Source organism: Ictidomys tridecemlineatus, chromosome 13 (assembly GCF_052094955.1).
Source record: "Ictidomys tridecemlineatus isolate mIctTri1 chromosome 13, mIctTri1.hap1, whole genome shotgun sequence".
NCBI classification, from domain to species: domain Eukaryota; kingdom Metazoa; phylum Chordata; class Mammalia; order Rodentia; family Sciuridae; genus Ictidomys; species Ictidomys tridecemlineatus.
In genome coordinates, this window is record NC_135489.1 from 882,676 (window position 1) to 902,106 (window position 19,431).

Here is a 19,431-nt window from a genome sequence, read left to right on the forward strand (position 1 = left end):
TCCCTTTACCTTTTCCTCTTTAAAATTTTTAAACCATAAGAACCATATCCATTAATTACAGACAATATACCTATCTACACAAGAAGTTCCAAAAACTGAAATAGAGTATTATTAACATGTTCTAATATGACTTTGAGGTCAAATGAAATAATCCTGATAATACATCATTAACAGTTAACAAACATCTTATTTCAGTCAAAATATGACTATACCTATATACATTAAAATACACTAGTAAAACAGAATGTATAAACATCTAGATTTTTGTTCAAGTACATCAAATCTTACATAAAGATATTAGGATTTAAAACACCCGTCTCAAATAATTTCATTAAGATTCAAAAGTTGGGGCTGGGGTTGTAGATCAGTGATAGAACACTTGCCTCACATGTGTAAAACCGTGGGTTCGATCCCCAGCACCACATAAAAAATAAACAAATAAAAATAAAGATATTATGTCCATCTACAACTAAAAAAAATTTTTTTTAAATTCAAAAGTTACTCGTAATAAAGCTAAATGTTAATGACGGTATATACTTAGATCTAAAATATATTAAAATGCATCAACCTTTTCCACTATGATGAGGTCTCCAACTTGTATGTCTGAACTCTTAACTTGCACTTTACCTTAAAAAGAAGAAGAAGTACAATCAACTCAAGGAAACAATGGCACACCACAGATCAAAGTTGAATTGACAGATATTTTAAAATAACTCTAAGGCAAAATCAATGAAATAAATGCAAACACCAGGAATTTGTCTATGTTCAACTCATACTTTCAAAGTAGATTTCATATAGACACTGTCACTCACAATTAACTTCTGTAATAAACACAAATAATTAACTATCCCACATTTTTTTTTTTAAAGGTGAGAATTTTCTTGTGGTCATTGGAAAAGGTATACCATTTGGAAGGTCTTCCTGAACTCTGTCAGTGTTAAAGTTTCCAATGATGAAAAACATTACTCAATAAAATAACGTGACAACTAAAGCTGAAAAACATGGATATATAAAAGTCCTTAAATTAATATCATACATGACACTGGCACAAACCTCACAGGCAAAATAAATAAAGCAATAATATATAAAATCATCCTCTACTGGTAGCTTTACCAGCACAGGACAGAACTTAGAAGAACGTCTGTTTTAATTATCATGAGTATGGTTACTTCAAGCTTTCATCTTGCTCTCAGGACTGTTTACAGCCAAGTGTCTGACAGTGAATAGGTCCGCTGACCCCAGGCCCTGAGTATACTTCACAGAACTCTGTCATTTTCAACTTCATCTTCTTTCCTAACTATATAATTCATTCTTCCTTCTCACTATTTACATTCTTTGTAATGGACACATTAAAAAAATGAGAGAAAAACACCAGGAGTCATAAGATGTAATAAATATAGTAAATACATTTAAAATACTTTGAAACAAAAAAAAAACACGCTTTTTATTCCTTAATTAAGATCTTAAATTCCCAAGAAAGGTTTATTATTCTGTTATATGGTGACACACAGCATATATTTAATAGCCTTTGATTTTTTATTACTTATGTAATAAGTGACTGTTACTCTTTTCTATGGAACAACCTTGTAATTTTGCTTAAGGAAAAAAGTTCAGGGCAAATGATAGGATCAAAAGTTCTCAAACTGTTAATATTATTACACTATGAACAAAATATTAGAATACTAAGCCAGGCACAGTACCATGTGCCTGTAGCCCAAGGTACTGGGTGGCTGAGGCAGGAGGATCCTTGAGATCAGGAGTTCAAGCCCAGCCTGGGGAACACTGCAAAATCCCATCTCAAAAAAAAAAAAAAAAAAAAAAAGAAAGAAAGAAAAGAAAAAATCAGAAGGTTAAATAATGGTTCGCTCACAAAACAGTGTGGCCATCAAAATCCCATCTCAAAAAAAAAAAAAAAAGAAAGAAAAGAAAAAGAAAATATCAGAAGGTTAAATAATGGTTCGCTCACAAAACAGTGTGGCCATCTGCTCCAAGTCTGCTCAGCTATAGGATACATTTCTAAATGCTGAAGACAGTTAAGCTATTTTAACAGGTACTAACTTCTTGAATACTGTCAACCTACATTCAGGGGACTACAGACATTTCCTTCAGTGCCTCTGCCACCACCTGAACTCAGTGACTTCTCATCCTTGGCCAGGGAACTTTCAGGACACTGAACAGAAGAGACCCGCTCTCCACGATCTGCCATCTGCTCTCCACAATCTGCCTGCTGTGAAGGCCCAGCAACACTGACCTTTTTCTGCCTCATTCTAACAGCCCATGCCTTATGCTAGGAATTTTCTAGGAATTTGATTTTGGGTCAACCCTTGGTTAACTGAGCTGCTAGCTTGTCACTTGTAATGTTACAGGTAAGAGAGTGAAAACAAACTTACAACTCAGAGCATATTTAAGGCACAACTGGTCCACAGAGCTCAATACAGTTTGTTTAGGAACTTCGAGGTAATTTTAAGAGCACGCTTTAGAAGAAAACTCCAACAAAGATACTTCAATGTCAATGCTACCACTGAAGCTAATGGCACTTTTTTCTTTGAACATCATATTCCATTTATTCCAAGTAATGCTCACAATGTCATACAGTACTGGCCTGTTATTTTTTAATGAAACAGGTAAGGTTTGGAGGTGTGACCCAATGGTAAGAGCACCTGCCTACCAAGTTTCAGGCCATGGGTTCAATCACCTGTGCTACCAGAAAACAAAGAAAAAGAGTTAATAGTGATAACAATAATACTCTCTACTCCAAACCATTTCAATTATCTCCTCCTTCCAGAAAAAAAAAAAAAATATTCCCTGATACTGTGGTTCAAAAGCCAAAAAGCTGAGATTCTCCCCCAAGAAGGGAAGCTTCCATGTGACTTTTGCCATGAACGAAGCTAAAGGAGCTCTTCTACAGGAAGTCCTAAGTACAATACACAGCAGTCCAGAATGCTGCTGCTCGATGATGTGCCCCATATACAAAGAATATGGCACTAAACGGTCTCCATTTCTATGACTTCCCTAATTCAGTCTGAATACCAAATGATGCAATTTAGAAAACAGGATTAGGTTTATTCTCCCTCAAAAACCTCCATTATTAGGTAATGTTATTAGAAGATAACTCATAAACGTATCATAGCATAGAAGTTCTTTACAACTGTCCCCCACATTAACTTCTGGGCTATACCTGCTATCAACCTTCCTGCTGCTCCTGCTCTATCCCACCAGCTCAGCATTCTACAATGGTGTGCTCTCCCTTGCTTCCTTTTGCTGCCTGGAACACATGCCCTTCACTTGTCCATCAAGACCCCTCCCTTCCAGACCACCTCGACCACACAACTAACATAAACTCCATGAACACACTACTAAATAACATGTGAAGATGCTAAAAGTATTCAAATATGAGCATCTATTAAATTTCATATCCTGTGAATGGTTCAAAGCATTAACTAAAATGAACTCTCATGGCATCTAATAAATACTTACTTTGGAAATGCACATCCAAAATTAGAGGTCTTTCAAAACCAAAAAAGGAACAGATATTCAATCTACCACTTCTTCCCCCACATTCTTTTATTTGTCCATTAGGGTACACATAATGGTAGAATGTGTTGTTAAATATTAGTACATGTACACAAAATAAGAATAAAATTTGGCCAATAACCCTTCCTAGCACTTCCCACCTTCCTCCCCTCTTCCCAACCCCTGGATCTCCTTCCTTTGATTTACTGATCTCCCTTTGCTTTTCATGCAGTCACCCATATTCATTTCCTATTCATTCACTAGCTTTTACAAATGAGAGAAACTATTGATCTTCTGAACCCACCTTCTTTCACTTAACATAATGGTCTCCAGTTCCATCCATTTTCCTACAGATTATATAATCTCAATTTCATTATTGCTAAATAAAATTCCATTTGGTACATATATATTTTCTTTACCCATTCACCCACTGACAGGAACCTAGTCTGGTTCTATAATTTGGTTACTCTGGTTTATCCTGCTATAAACATTGGGTATGTCTGTATGCTGACTTTAATTCTTTAGGCTAAATACCAAGGAGTGGTATAGCTGGGTCATGTGGTGGATTCACACCTAGTCTTTTGAGGAACCTGGTTTCCATAGTGGTTGTACAAATTTACAATTACATAATTACAACTTTTTTCCAACATCCTCTCCAACATTTATTATTATTTGTATTCTTGATGACTGCCATTCTGACTGGTTCGAGATGAATTCTCAGTATAGTTTTGATTTGCATTTCTCTAATTGCTAACAGTATTGACCATTTTTTCATGTATTTGTTGGCCACTTGTATTTATTGTTTTGAGAACAATGTGTTTAATTCACTTGTCCATTTATTATTTGGGTTACCTAGATTTTTTGATATTTTTTGAGTTCTTTATATATTCTAGATATTAATCCTCTGTCAGAATAGCTAGCAAATATTTTTCTCTCATTCTGTATGATCTCTCTTCAGATTCTTAACTGAATTCTTTGCTGAGCAGGTTTTTTTTTTTTTTTAGTTGTTGATGAACTTTTATTTTATTCATTTATTTATATGGGGTGCTGAGGTTCAAACCCAGTGTCTCACACAAACACTCTAGGCAAACACTCTACCACTGAGCAACAACCCCAGTCCAAGTTGTTTTTTTTTTTTAATGCACCCTATTTATTTATTCTTGGCATTATTTCCTGAACTTTAGGGGTCCTACTGAGAAAGTTGTTGCCTGTGCCTATATGCTAAAGTATTGATCCTACATTTTCTTCTAGAAGTTGCATAGAAGTTGATCTAATTTCTATGTTTTTGATCCACTTTTTTGTTGACTTTTGTGCAGGGTGAGACATAAGAACAGACTTTCCTAATTGTACATAAGAATACCCTGTTTTTCTACCACCATTTCTTAAAAGAGGCTCTCTTTTCTTAAATGTGTGTTTTTGGCACCTTTGTCAAGAAGCAGATGAGTGTAAATGTGCAGGTTTGTCTGTTTTCTATGCTCTAGCATTGTTCTGTGTGTCTCTTTTTATACCAGTATCATACAGTTTTTGTATTATGGTCTGTAGTAAAATTTGAAGTCAGGTGTTTTGATACCTTGAGCATTGCTTTTTTGGTTTAGAATTGCTTTGGCTATTCTGGGTCTTTTATTCTTTCAAATAAATTTTAGGACTCTTTTCAGTGAAGTGGTATTCTGATGGGGTCTGCACTGAATTTTTATATTGCTTTTGGTGATAGTCATTTTAACAATATTGCCTATCTATGAACATGGGAGGTCTTCCCATCTTCTGAGGTCTTCTTCCATTTCTTTCTTCAGTGTTCTATAGTTTTCATGGTAGAGGTCTCTCATCACTTTGTTAGATTTATTTCTAGGGTTTTTTTTTTAGGGGGGGGGTTGTTTCCAATTTCTTTCTCAGCAGATGTGAACATCTTTATCTTTCACCATATTTTAAAGGAAATGCTTTCAGTTTTTCCCCATTTACCATGAGGGTGGCTTTGGGGTTTTTGTATATACCCTTTATCTTGGAAGGTTTTTATTTCCAATTTTGATATATAGCTTTCCTAGATATAGCAATCTTGATTGACAATTATTTTCTTTCAGGACTTGGAATACAACATTCCAAATTCTCCTGATATTCAGAGTTTGGGCTGAGAAATTAGAAGTGATTTTGACTGGCTTGCCTTTCAATGTGACCTTTTCTCTTGAGGCTTTTAAAACTGTGTCCTTTTTCTGCATGTCAGGCATTTTAAGTGGTTCTTCTTTCATCTTGGCTATTAGGATTTCTGAATGCCTCCTTATCTGGATGTCCATCTCATTCTCAAACTTTCAAAAATTTTCTCCAATTGTTTTCCTAAAGAGGTTGTACATCCCATTAGCATGCATCTCATAACTCTCAACTCCAAATAGTCTTAATGGCTTCTTAATATTGTCCCACAGTTCTTACATATTCTGATCATGGTTACTTATTTTCTTTTTGTCCAGATCTTTTTCAATAATTCTTATCTTCTTATTGAATTTCTCATTCATATCCTATACTGACTTCCTTAATTTATTCAGTAGTTTTTCTGTGTGCTCTTGGATTTCATTAATCATTTTTATAATCATTCTTTTGAATTCTTTATCTGGTAGTGCATCCATTTCAATATCTTCAGATTTTGAATTATGAACTTCACAAGGTGTCACGTTACCTTGTTTTCCCCCCCCCCCTATTTCTTTCACTCCTGTGTGGGTTTCATGCATCAATTGGGATAGATTTCTCTTCTACTCCTTTGTGTGGGCCTTTGTAGGCACAGTCCTCCTACCCCCCAGGACCAAATTATCCTAAAGTGATCTAGATTTGAAACCCACCTTCGTAGGTGTGATATCCACAGCCTTTGTGTAAACTCTGCTTTTGCTATAGCAGTGGATATTTGCACATGGTACCTAAAAGCCCATCCCTAGCCATTCCTACTTGGGGCCTAGTCATTGGTTTGAGTTTCTGTCACTGCTATTTTTTATACTAAAGTATAGCTGATGTTTGAGTGCCGTTAATTCATGGGTGGAGCAATGTACACTGTCTTTGGCAGTTTTGTTCAGCCAACAGTGTCTATGAGATCTACAACATATTAATTATCACAAAAATAGGAATGGTGGGGTCAGCAATTGTCAACCGCAAAAACAATAAATAACCATAAACTAGATCTGGCATTAAAGCAAACAACAGGTGTCAACTATGTCATCCACAGAAGTAATAATTGCAACAACATGAATGGTTGGGGTAAGAATTACACAAACCAATTGATAGTAAAAATACAGTTAAGAGAAAGGAAAATGTGATAGAAAGGTAGAAGAGAATTTACAATGTCCAAACAATGAACAGAGAAGACAGAAGAGAGGTAGTAAGTGATGCTCATAAGAAAGGAGGAGAAAAAATTGAAAAAACAAAGTAAAGGAAGAGAAATAGGAAGAACAAGAGAATTTGGCTGTTAGCAGAAGAAAGGAGAGAAAGAGAAATACAACAAAACAAAACCCAAATAAAATAAGCAAACCAAAAACCCTAACCCTCAAAGACCAAAAAAAGGAAACTTAAATAAATGCTAAAATGAGGGCTGGGGTTGTGGCTCAGTGGTAGAGTGTTAGCCTAGCACGTGTGAGGCACTGGGTTCTATCCTCAGCACCATATAAAAACATATAAACAGAATAAAAATATTGTGTCCATTTACAACTACAAACATTTTTTAAATGCTAAAAATGAAAAAATAATATGAATAATTTACTAGTGTATTTTAATGTATATAGGTATAGTCATATTTTGACTGAAATAAGATGTTTGTTAACTGTTTATAATGCATTATTAGGATTATTTCATTTGACCTCAAAGTCATATTAGAACATGTTAATAATACTCTATTTCAGTTTTTGGAACTTCTTGTGTAGATAGTTATATTGTCTGTAATTATTGGATATGATTCTTATGGTTTAAAAACTTTAAAGAGGGAAAGGTAAAGGCAAGTGGAAGAGCACTAGAAAAGAAACAAGTGTAGCTGACTGTAGAAAGTAGTCATGAAAACCCAGCAGAGATCAGGAGTGGAAATAATAAATATGTATACATATGGTCATGAACAAAAGATTCTTCACTGAGGTTGTCAAAATAGTCAACAAGAATGGATGTTCACTGCCTATTCCCAATTGTGTCCTTTCCGCTTCTTCTTGGGCTATATATTGAGGAGGGGAGAGAGAGAGAGTATGTGCACAAGTCCTGAGCTGTTATTAACACCTTCCTCTTTTTGTGTTGCTCACTGAGCTGTGAGTTGCAGTAGCCTAAGACTGAAGCTAGGTGAAAGCGCTCTCAGCCTCCCTTCTTACCTGTATAGAGTAGGAAGTACAATCAGTTGTAGTTTTGTATGCAAAGACAGCAGACTTGTTGTTTTTTGTTTTGTTGGGTTTTTTTTTTTGTTTGTTTGTTTGTTTTGGTTACTCAGGGCCTGAGTAAGGCAGGTCGGGACATGACAAGCAGAAGGCAGAGAGCTGCTACAGAGAGCAGCTGCAGAGTTCTATGAAGGGATTCCTAACAGCTGGGCTTAGGTCTAATTAGGCCCTGGGACTGTTTTGGGTGGTATCTGCTCGAAGACAGTAGATCAACACACCCGAAGGGCCAGGGGGATGCCAATCTCTGCTGGGAGTCTGGATCCCAGAGAATTCTACCTGTGGGCAGGGGAGCCAATCCTCCACACACTCTACTGCCCAAGGAAACAGCCTTTCCAGGCTTAGTCTCTAAGTGCATTCACACCCACCTTTTCAAGACTGCCAACTCTCTTCAGCTGGTCATGCAAACAACCAGACTCTTCATTTTTTCTGACTTGAATCCCCCTGAGTACGATCTTCTCTGTGCCTGTTTCATTCATGTTCTGCTATAAACCACCTATCAGGCACTTGCTGGGACAGTCTAGCAGGGTTTACTATGACCTCCTGGCTCCCCCAGCAGCAGCTACAGTGTGTCCTCCTTAAGATGACCCCCACCCTCAGCTCTCCACTGCCAGTTGAGAAATACAGAGCATTTTTCAAACACCATGGTGCAGCCTCTGGATCAGCTAAGTTCAGGCTGCTTTTCTGACCTCAGATTTTTCCAAATCTGCTTGTTGTGTTTTCTCTCAGTGTTATCCCTTCCCTCTATGGTGAGCCAGTGTCACTGCCATGACCAGCTAAGTTCCAATGTACTTTTTCTTCTTTGCTCAATGCAATGTTTCTGAGTCTCTGAAACACTGACTATCCAATACTGAATTTTAGTGAAATACCTCTTCCACCTTTCTCACTGTGAAAGATACTCCCAGAGCCTGAGCAACTAGGAATGCATTCTGAATCACTCCCAATCTACTCTGAATGAGTGAAAATCACTCAATGTCATAATTTATTATTAGCCTATTATTAGAGCACATCTACTAGACGCAGATATCATCAATGAAGAAAAAAACATATTCATTACTTATATCCTAACAAAAAGGCAGAAGATGGTATGAATGGGAACTAGGCAACTTTTAAAATAGAAACTTAGCACATACATGGAGTGTTCTATGTTTACTTCAAATTAAAAGGTGCTGCTGCCTTGGATGGACCACGTTCCAGCACATGAGTCTAAGTGAAGCTAAGCTCCACCTGCACACCTACATAGAGAGTCAGAGTGCCATTCCCACCCACAAAGAAGCTCATTCAGATTCAGATGGATTTTCCAGGATGCAAAGAAGTGAAAACACAAATAAAATCCAAAATAGGACAAGCCTCCCTAGGAGAGAAGGAACCCACTGATGTCTTCACAGCAGGAGAGAGAGGACATGGGAAGCATGAGAACAACTGGACCTTTGTCAGCTCTAAAGATGCATGAAGCCTGCCACACAGTTTACCCCAAGGGTCACAGACAAAAGGGCCATCTGCACCTGTGCCCCCAAACATGGGTTCGAGGCAAGAGAGCAGAGCCTCAGAGTCTTCTATCTGAGTCTGAGAAGGGGTGAGCGAGAAAAGTCAGAAGCCCAGCTGCCCCTCCTCCCAACAGTACTAGGCCCAGTGTGGTGGTGCACACCTTTAGTCCCAGGGACTCAGGAGGCAGGAGGTTCGAGGTCAGCCTCAGAGATTTAGCAAGACTGTCTCAAATTAGAATTTAAAAAGGGCTGGGGATGTGGCTTGATGGTAAAGCACCCTGAGATTCAATCCTTAGTATGCTCCCCATGCCAACAAAACAATATTCCAATGGCACTATAGTAGAGGTCTCACCATGACAAACTTATACAGAAAGGGTGGAAAGAAAGAATTATCACTAAATGTTTTGCAGATGACATGATCATCCACATCGAAAATTCTAAAAATCTATAAAAACATCAAGAACAGAATGAATCATTTTGAAACTTCACAGGAAACAAAAATAAAATATAAAAATCAACTTCATATGGAAAAATGAAATCTTAGAACAATATAATTTACAGTAACATCCAAAAACGTAAAGTTCTGAGGGTTGAATGTGACAAAATATATGGAAAACTTCTTTATAAAAAACTATGAAACAGAGACTGGAGTTGTGCCTCAGTGGTAGAGTACCTGCCTAACATGTGTAAGGCACTGGGTTCAATTCTCAGCACCACATAAAAATAAATAAAATAAAGGTACTGTGTCCATCTATAAAAGAAAATACTTTAAAAAAAAAAAAAACCTCTGAAACATTGCTGGAATTAGAGAATTTTCTCCAAAACTGAACTAAAAAAATAATAAAATCCCAATCAAAATCCAATCAGGATTTCTGTAGAAACTTACAGGTTGATTCAAACAACGAAATACAAAGGATCTAAATCAACCAAAACAAATCTTAAAAAGGGAAAAACAAAGCTAGAAAACTCCATGACCACTCTGAAGCCCCAGTGATTAGGTCAGTGTGCTGGTAGTAAAGAGACCAATAGAAGAGCAGGTATCTGGGCATGCAGCCCTAAGAAGCACCACAAGAAGGTGATGGCAAAGGTGCTGGGAACCACAGTCCCACCTTACAGAAGGAACTCAAGACTCAAGTACCCAAACGTGAATTCTGAAGTAATCAGGCTTCTAGGAAAGGAGCTCAGGAATCTCTCTCTGAAACCTATAACCCGAGAAGGTTCAGGGCAAGGACACAGAAAGCACTAACCATGTAAGAAAAAAGTGATGAATTAGACTTCATCAATGTTCAACAATTCTTCTAAAAGACATGCTGGACTAGAAGGAAATATTCACAACAAACATATCTGACCAAGGACTTCTAGCTAGGATATGTAACATGAACTCCCACTGCACAACACTAAAATAGAAAAGCTCAATTTTTAAAAAGCAAAGAACATGTACATACACTTCACAAGAACAGATGAGCTTTGAAAATGTACTCAGGGACACACATTCTCCATGGCTACCAAGCATAGTTCTCTGGCCCCATATGTGAGGGTTAAAAACAGGGTGGGAGCTGGGCACACAGTGATGCACTTCTGTAACCCCAGTGACTTAGGAGACAGGCAGAAAGATCACAATTTCCAGGCCAGCCTCAGCAACTTAGGAGGGCCCTGAGCAGCTCAGCAAGACTGTCTCAAAAAATAAAAAGGACTGGGGATGTAGCTCCAGCAAAGGGGTCCAGCAGTAAATAGTCAGTACCAGAAAACAAAAACAGGGGTGGGTGGGATTCCAAAGATCATAGTACCTCCACCACTTGGATCCCAAATGTACAACAACTTTGGGAAAATATCAGTCTTTTAAAAACTTATATATTTACCCATCCTGAAATCAAGAAATCCCATTTATAGGTGTACATCCAACAGAAACAATAATTTATGTCCACAACAGATGAAAACATCCATCAGGGTTTTATTCATAACGATCATAATGGAAACTGCCAAGCTGCCAAACGCCCATCTTAAGCAGAGCAGATGACTATGCAATGAGAAGCTATTCAGCCATCAAAAGGAAGGCGACCAGCCTATGCAACATAAGTACTATATTTCAAAAGGACACTGAGTGAAAGAAGAAACACAACAGAATGCACACTATATGCTTCCTTTTATATCAAGTGCTAGAAAAAACAAAACCAAGCTATGAGGACCTCAAAACAGTGGCTGCTTCTGGCAGGGAGATGAATGGAAGGGGACAAGTTCAGAAATGATGGAAATATTCTGTACCTTTCTGGAGGGAAAGTTACATGGGTATAGACTATGTCGCTCTTTTAGTTACTAATTTCTCAGTAAAACAAATTATTTCACAGTTTAAATTTCCACATTATCTGCTGGTGTACCATATGTGGAAACATGCTAACAGTCGAAATAATCTCCAAAGTATTTAAACAATAAACAGTTCTGTATTACCTTCTATGTCACATATGAAATAAACTAAAAGAGGCTAATTCATCCTCGTATACACATTATAAAACCAAAGCCAACACTAATCAACCCATAATGAATAAACCCATTGCGGTCTACCAATGGTACTCAGCCAAGACAGATCAACTACTGATGTGAGCCACAACATTAACAGACCTCACAAACAAAAGCATATGCTAAGGGAAAGAAGCCAGATACAAAAGACTATGTGTTGTGTGATTCCACATGACAAGTGTCCATGAATGGCCCTTGTACAGCGTCAACAAGTAGACTGGCTGCTGCCTGGAACAGGCAAAAAAAATGAGACAAAAATGCAAGATTTGAAAGGGTCAGATTACTCTTTCCAAGGAACTTAACACCTTCCCAAAACAATGTTTGGGAATGTGTACAGAAACATAAAAATACCCAGCACCCAAAAGGTAAAATTCACAAAGACTGCATGCAAAAACGCAAGAACCCAGGACCCAAGTGAGGGGAGGAACTATTTAGTCAACACTGATGCACCATGCACAGGGCTACAATTAGCACACGAGGACAGGAAAACAAATTAAAATTGTATTCCATGTACTTAAGAAGCTGAGGACATGTAGGATATAAAAAAAGATCCAAATCAAATACCAGAATACATTGCTTGCCTAACTATTATAATAAAAACTACAGTGCTTGAGAAGAATGTCAAAGAGGCCTGGAAACTGACCATGAACCTATGCAGACATGAAAGGGTGGGGCATAGTGAACACTGGAAACAACAAAGACTAAGAATTGTCTATGTTAATGAAAATTCAATTCATGATTCAAGAAGCTTACTGAACTCCAAGCTTAAGAAATAAGAAGAAATAAGAAGAAAAATCACACTAATGCACATCATAATCAAATTACTCAAAACCCTCGAAAAAAAGAAAATCTTAAAAGCAGACCTAAAGGTAACAGCTAACCCTAAAAATAACAAAATATTGCTGAGGGTAATTTTAAAATTCCTAAAAATAAAGGGAAAGGGTGACCTTGCTTGCGTACAGGTCAGAAGACTCAACATTGTTAAGATGTTAATTCTTCCCCAATTTGAGCTATAGATTCAATGTAGTCCCAATCAAAAGTTTTTGTAGAAACTGACAAATTTTATCTGAAGTTATGCAGAAATACCCTTAGGCTAACCAGAAGGACTCTAAAAATGAAGAACAAAGAATTAATATAAAGCAACAGTAGTCAAAAGAATAAAGCATTGAGCTGGGATTGTGGCTCAGTGGTGGAGCACTTGCCTAGCACATGTGAGGCACTGGATTCGATTCTCAGCATCATAAATAAATGAAATAAAGGTCCACTGACTACTAAAAAAAAAATTTTTTTTTATTAAAGAATAAAGCATTTAAATAAAGGCAGACAAATAGACAATGGAGTGAAAAAGAGTCCAGAGTCAAACCCACACATGAAAAAGGACAAAGGCAAAGATGCAAGAAAAGAGTCATTTTCTTCAAGCAAAGCTAGAAGCAACAGAATATCCAAATGCAGGAAAAGAATTTGGACTCACAGTTTGCACCACATGTAAAAATTTATTCAAAATAGACATACACAAATGTAAATTCCAAAACTAAAAAACTTGTAAAAGAAAATACAGAAACAGCAGAAAATCTTTTTCAACTTGGATCATGCAAATATGACCTCAGGACACAAAAGCACAATGATGAAAGTAAAATCTGGACTTCATTGAATAGAAGATAAAAAGGAAAAAGACTGGTGAGAAGATAAATAAGCAATGAACTGGAGGCTGAAAAATAGATGGGAATCCCAGGTAGAGAAGGGAATGAGCTCAGGATTCAGGTCAGGCCAAGGGAGCCAAGGCAGCAGGAGCAAACCCATAACCAAACACCAAGGAGGCTTCCTGCCCATAGGTTCAGAAAGCCACAGCTCAGTGAAAGAAGGCACAGCTTGAGGCAGAGTGAAGAGGACGGCATCTGGGCACTGAATGCCAGAAACACAGTTCATGAAGGGTGATCATGAAAACAGAAGCCCTGCACCCCAGAGCAAGGAATATGCAAGCTCTGAGGTGACTTCGAATTCTGCAGGTTTTCAAATCAAGTGACATCAACAAAGAAAAAGGTCACTATAAGACTATTGCAGGTGGACACAAGGCTAGTTCTTCGAGGCAGATGAGAAGTCTCAGGGAGCATGTGTTCTGTATCCTTGAACTACTTTTTTCTTTAAATATAAATATCTTACTGAAGTTTCCTTCTGTTTGTTTTTAATTGCAAAAAAATGATGGTATGTATTTACAGAGTATAATATGATGTTTCAATACATGTACACAGTGTGTACAATTAACTCATATCCAGCATATCCATTGCCTCACATTTTATCATTTCATTGTTATAAGGATATTCAAAATCCTCTCTTCTAGCTATAAAAATTTTGAAATTTTCAATACAATGTTTTTAGCCAGCTTCACCCTACTGTGCAATAAAACACCTGAACTTATTCCTCCAATAGTAACTCTAAACTCTCCCTATCCCCTTATCCCCACTGTCATGCCAGCCTCTTCTGGTAACCATTCTTCTACTTTCTACTTCTGTGAGATCAACTTCAGATTCAACATATGGGTGAGATCATGCCATATTGTCTTTCTGTGTCTGGTTTATTTCAATTAGCATAATATCCTCCAGATTCATCTATGGTGCCACAAATGACAGGATTTCATTCTATTTTTATGGCTGAATATTACACTATTATGTGTGGGGGTCGGGGGCTTTCTTTATCCATTTATCTGCTTATGGACACTTAGATGGACTGCATGTATTTGCAACTGATACCATAAAAACAAAAAAGTTTTATAAGGGACTACTATGAACAATTACATATCTACAAATTCAATAACCTAGAAGAAATTAATAAATTCCTGGACACAAACTTCTATGACCATTTTAACTGATACAGAAAAAGTACTTAATAACATTAAATATTCTTCATGGTAAACACACAACAAACAAGGTGTAGTAGGAGTGTTTCTCAACATAATAAAGGCCATATACATCAGGCTCACAACAAACATACCAAGACTGACTCATAAAGAATAGAAAATCTGAAGAGACCAACAACAAGTTAATGGTAACTTAAGTAAATCAGTAATGAAAAGTTTCCTTTCAAAGAAACCCCATGACCATATGGTTTCACTGCTGAATTCTACCAAACATTTTATGAACTAATACCAATTCTACTCAAACGATTGCAAAAAACTGAAGAAGAAATACTTGCAAAATCATTTTACAAGGCCAACATTATTAGTCTGATACCAAAAGCAGACTACAGCAAAAAAAGAAAACTACACACCAATATCAACGACTTCAGATGAGCTCACAGATGACAGCACATTGGATGGGTAGAACTGAAACCTTTTCCTCTGAGACCTGAACAAGGCAAGGAGAAGGGTGCTGGCTCTCTCCAGTCCTAGTCAATATGGAAGTCCTGGCCACAGCAACCAGGCAAGAAACAGAAGGTATGCACATGGAGAAGGAGTTACTATCAGAAAACCCCACAACTCTACCAAAGAAACCCATTAGAACTATTAAATTCAGGGAAGTTGTAGGATACAAAATCAATAGTCAAACATCAATGGTTTCTTATACACCAATAACTGGGGGGAAAAAAATCAAGAAAACAAACCCTTTTACAATAACTACCAGAAAATAAAATACTTAGGATTAAAATGAACTAAAGTAAACAGGCACCACATTAATAACTATAAAGATGAATCAAATTGAGGAAGACACAAAAATGAGAAGATATTCCATGCTCACAGGCTGAAGTTCATCTTAACACCTGAAGGTGGGTGGGCCCAGAGCTTTCCCTTGACTGAGGAAGGCTCCAGAAGTTGAGACTTAACTCAGGGCACATGGGGCCCGCTTCCTGACTACATGCTGGTAATAAAAGTGGGAGCAGGGCTGGAGATGTGGCTCAAGCGGTAGCACGCTCGCCTGGCATGCGTGAGGCCTGGGTTCGATCCTCAGCACCACATACAAACAAAGATGTTGTGCCCACCGAAAAACTAAAAAATAAATATTGAAAAATTCTCTCTCTCTCTCTCTCTCTCTCTCTCTCTCTCTCCTCTCTCTCTCTTTAAAAAAAAAAACCCACATTTAACATAATACTAAATAGGGAAAAATAAAAAATTAAAAAAAAAAAAAAGTGGGAGCAATGATGACAAAGCCCTTCCCTTGCCACTTACACTCTAATGAGATTAAGTAATGAAAAATGAAATGAAATACATGAACAAATCAACTGTAAAAATTACAGTTTAGGGAATAAGAAGAAATTCTTAGCTGGGGGGCGGGGGGGGGGGAGTTATAAATCACCTTGGAGAAAATATCAAATTTTTGCTCCTAAACTTTTGTTAGCAATAATCAAAATGTTTTTTAAAAATATTCTTTAGCGATAACCAAAATAATTTAAGAAGCCCAAACTAAACACAATCCATTCTTTTTTTAAATTCATGTAACAAAAAATAAATTAGTTTTAAAAAGGTCAGTGAAATCATAAAATATGATATCATGGTAAGAAACATTTGAAGATTGAAGATAAAAACTGAAATGTTATTCACTGGGTAAATTTTATTGGCCACTTCCCCTCTAAAATTACCTCACTAACTGCAGCAGGTTTACCATCTATGTAATCACCACTTAATAGTGCAAATGCTGCCAGAAGGTAGAGCTGCCCACGAAAACCAATATGCAGAACTGAACACCAAAACAAAGATTAACAGTAACTTATTGCATTCATCAGATAAAGAGTTAGCAGGAAATGACAATAGCTTGAAAATATTTCAGAAGTTAAAATATTTAACAAAAGGTTTATGGCATTCCCTCAAACTTTTGATTGTCCCGTACACATAAAAGAAATTTCTAAGCCATTTTCTGTGAATGAGATAAGTGCCAAAATAACTTCTAGAGTTTAAGACACAAAATTCTGTAAACATAAGTGGTTCTTACTTAACAGCTCCTTGAGACTCTCAATCACCAAAATCAAGACAATGTACAAAATGCAGTCTCCCTTTCCCATGGGCCTACTCACATACACAAATTCAAATGTCCATCCATTTCTGTGGTGACACAGTAGTGAAAGGGACATGGGCCCAACACAGTTCTGAACTGTCCCCAAGTCCCCATCTTCCCCGAATGTCCAATAACAGCAACATGAAAGTGGCTTACTTCTTTATGACTACCAGGTACAGAGGCCAGTTCTGGGAGAGAGCTAAGATATCAACAAAGGGAGAGAGCAGGACAGCTGTGTAGCTGCTCTGGGGGTCTGTGACACAGGTCAAACTCATGAGCAGAAAGAAACCTCTGAATACTCAGTGTATTTCATGTTTCTCAGAAAAAAACAGAAACAATGAAAAAATAAATAAGTAATTGGAGGTAGAAGAAAGTGAAGGTCAAATCCAAGATACAAGGACCATCACCCAAAGCACATGAACTTAAGAGTGAGCACGCGTGGCCAAGCAGTGGAGAGGAGAGCTAGGCAAGCTCACACTGCTCATAGGCCTGGATCACTCTAAATATGGTGACTAAATGGCCACCTAAGTTACCACCGGGGAAAGAAAAGATTACTTTTCCATGCAAAATATGCCTGAAATGCAAGAGCACAAATAGGATAAAGCTAACCATGAGAACACAGAAGTGTAGTGAGGTAATACTATGACTGCTCACACTGGGAGTAAATGGATGGTCTCAGATTAAAGTAAAAACCACAAAGGAAAAAGTTAAAAATTAAATGTATAAAAAAATCACACATTTCTGTATATTCAAGAAAAACGACATAAAAAATAAGTCCAACAATATAAAAATATTTGCCATGTGGCAAAGGCAAATTCTTTTAGTAGAGAAATTTCAGTAAGATAAAAATACAAAAAGAAACAAAAGGTAATAAAACAGTTTATTAAAGATCACAAATGAGCAATGAAACTTTTTATAGTAAACAAAACTGAGTGAGATAACAAATCTTCACTAAATTAGCAGTTTTAAAAAATGACTCATGGGATTGTGGCTCAGTGGTAAAGCGCTTGCCTCGCATATACGAGGCACTGGGTTTGATCCTCAGCAGCACATAAAAATAAATACAATAAAGGTATTGTATCCATCTACATCTAAAAATATAAAATAAAATAAAAAGGACTCATTTAAGTCGGTCAAGTAGCAAGGGCGTCAGGAGACGAATATCTGTGAGCACTGAACAGCTAGACAGCTAGCCACACAGACCAGACCTAAACTTTTACATCTGACCTGGACATTCCTCATTCATTTATCATTCATACTATGCACCATCCACTCTACTTATTCCTGAGAAAAAAGCAGTGAAAAGGACTTAGACTCTTCATTTCTGACTGCAAATGACCTATGGGTAAAAGCAGAATGCAAGATTTGTCATCTGATTCCATTTTGCATCCACCTCCTTTGCTCTGAGTCACCTTGGATTCTAGGAACAAGGTCTGATCAATAAACACTTGTGATGAGTTGAAGGTACCCCTCAGACAACAGTAACTTTCTGAGTATGAAGATAGGGGTACTGGGGACTGAACTCAGAGGCCATCTACCACTAAGCCGAATGCCTGGTCCCCCCCCCTTATTTTAAATTTTATTTTGAGACAGTGTCCCACCAAGTTGCTAAGGCTGACCCCAACTTTAATATCTGGGACAAGGCACTGCCTGACCAATTTTGAGAGAATGATGAACAGACCACACCTATTCAAAAGCATCCATTCTGGCAGCTGTGCAAAGCTTCCAGTTATGCAAACCCCCAATCCTTGCCTCCATTCATCTTTCTTTAAAGCCTCAAAGACATTGTCAGCCCCTGGAAGATAGGTCCCTGAGTCTTCCCAGTTTAGATAAGCTGATTTAAGTTTCTTTCATGCTTTTTCACTACAACCTTTGCTGTTTGGTTCTGGGAGTGAGTGGCCAGACCTAATTTGCTGGACCCCCAGTATAAAACTTCTAGCCTAGGATTCCAGTAATACACCCTCACAAAGCAGAACCAATCACCAGAGCAATGAGTGCCACCAAAGTGAAGAATAGGAGGCCATGGAACAACAAACACATGAGGGAAAGGAAGGATAGACAGCTGCGGACAACATGTGAGGCCAGAACAAAATATGGTGAGGAGGGAGGGACAGGAGGCCTCAGAAAACAGTTGGGGGTGGAGAATAGGAGGCCATCGTAGACAACATGTGGGGGGAGGGAGGGACAGGAGTCTGTGAGATATACACATGGCAAAGGGAAGGATGGGATCCTGCGGGCACACACCGAGACCCAGGAACATACACTTGGGGAAGAGAAGGGCAGTAAACCACATGCACGTGGACATGCACATGGCAAGACATCTAAAGAGATCCAAGAAGCCTTTCTGAATAAGGGACTTCAATAAAAACATTAAGTTCTCAGTAGGAAAGTAGAATCACCCCAAAAGTAGGCAACAGAACAAGAACACCAGATAGAATGACAGGTCCTTGCCAAGGGCTTAAAAAGGAGAAGGCAGGAAAGCATCTTCAAGATGAAAAAAAAGCTGGGTACAGTGGCCACACTTGTGATTCCAGCGGCTCAGGAGACTGAGGCAGG

The 19,431-nt window shown here is 37.7% G+C and overlaps 1 protein-coding gene across 2 annotated transcripts in view; it reads right to left on the reverse strand.

Annotated features, from left to right (window-relative positions):
• Atp9b (ATPase phospholipid transporting 9B) overlaps window positions 1-19,431 on the reverse strand; it is a 254,916-nt gene that overhangs the window by 186,523 nt on the left and 48,962 nt on the right. For both annotated transcript variants that reach the window (XM_078029853.1, XM_078029852.1), the window contains exon 6: window positions 569-627. In XM_078029853.1, coding sequence (XP_077885979.1) covers window positions 569-627 — 59 coding nt within the window. The remainder of the gene's footprint in view (window positions 1-568; window positions 628-19,431) is intronic.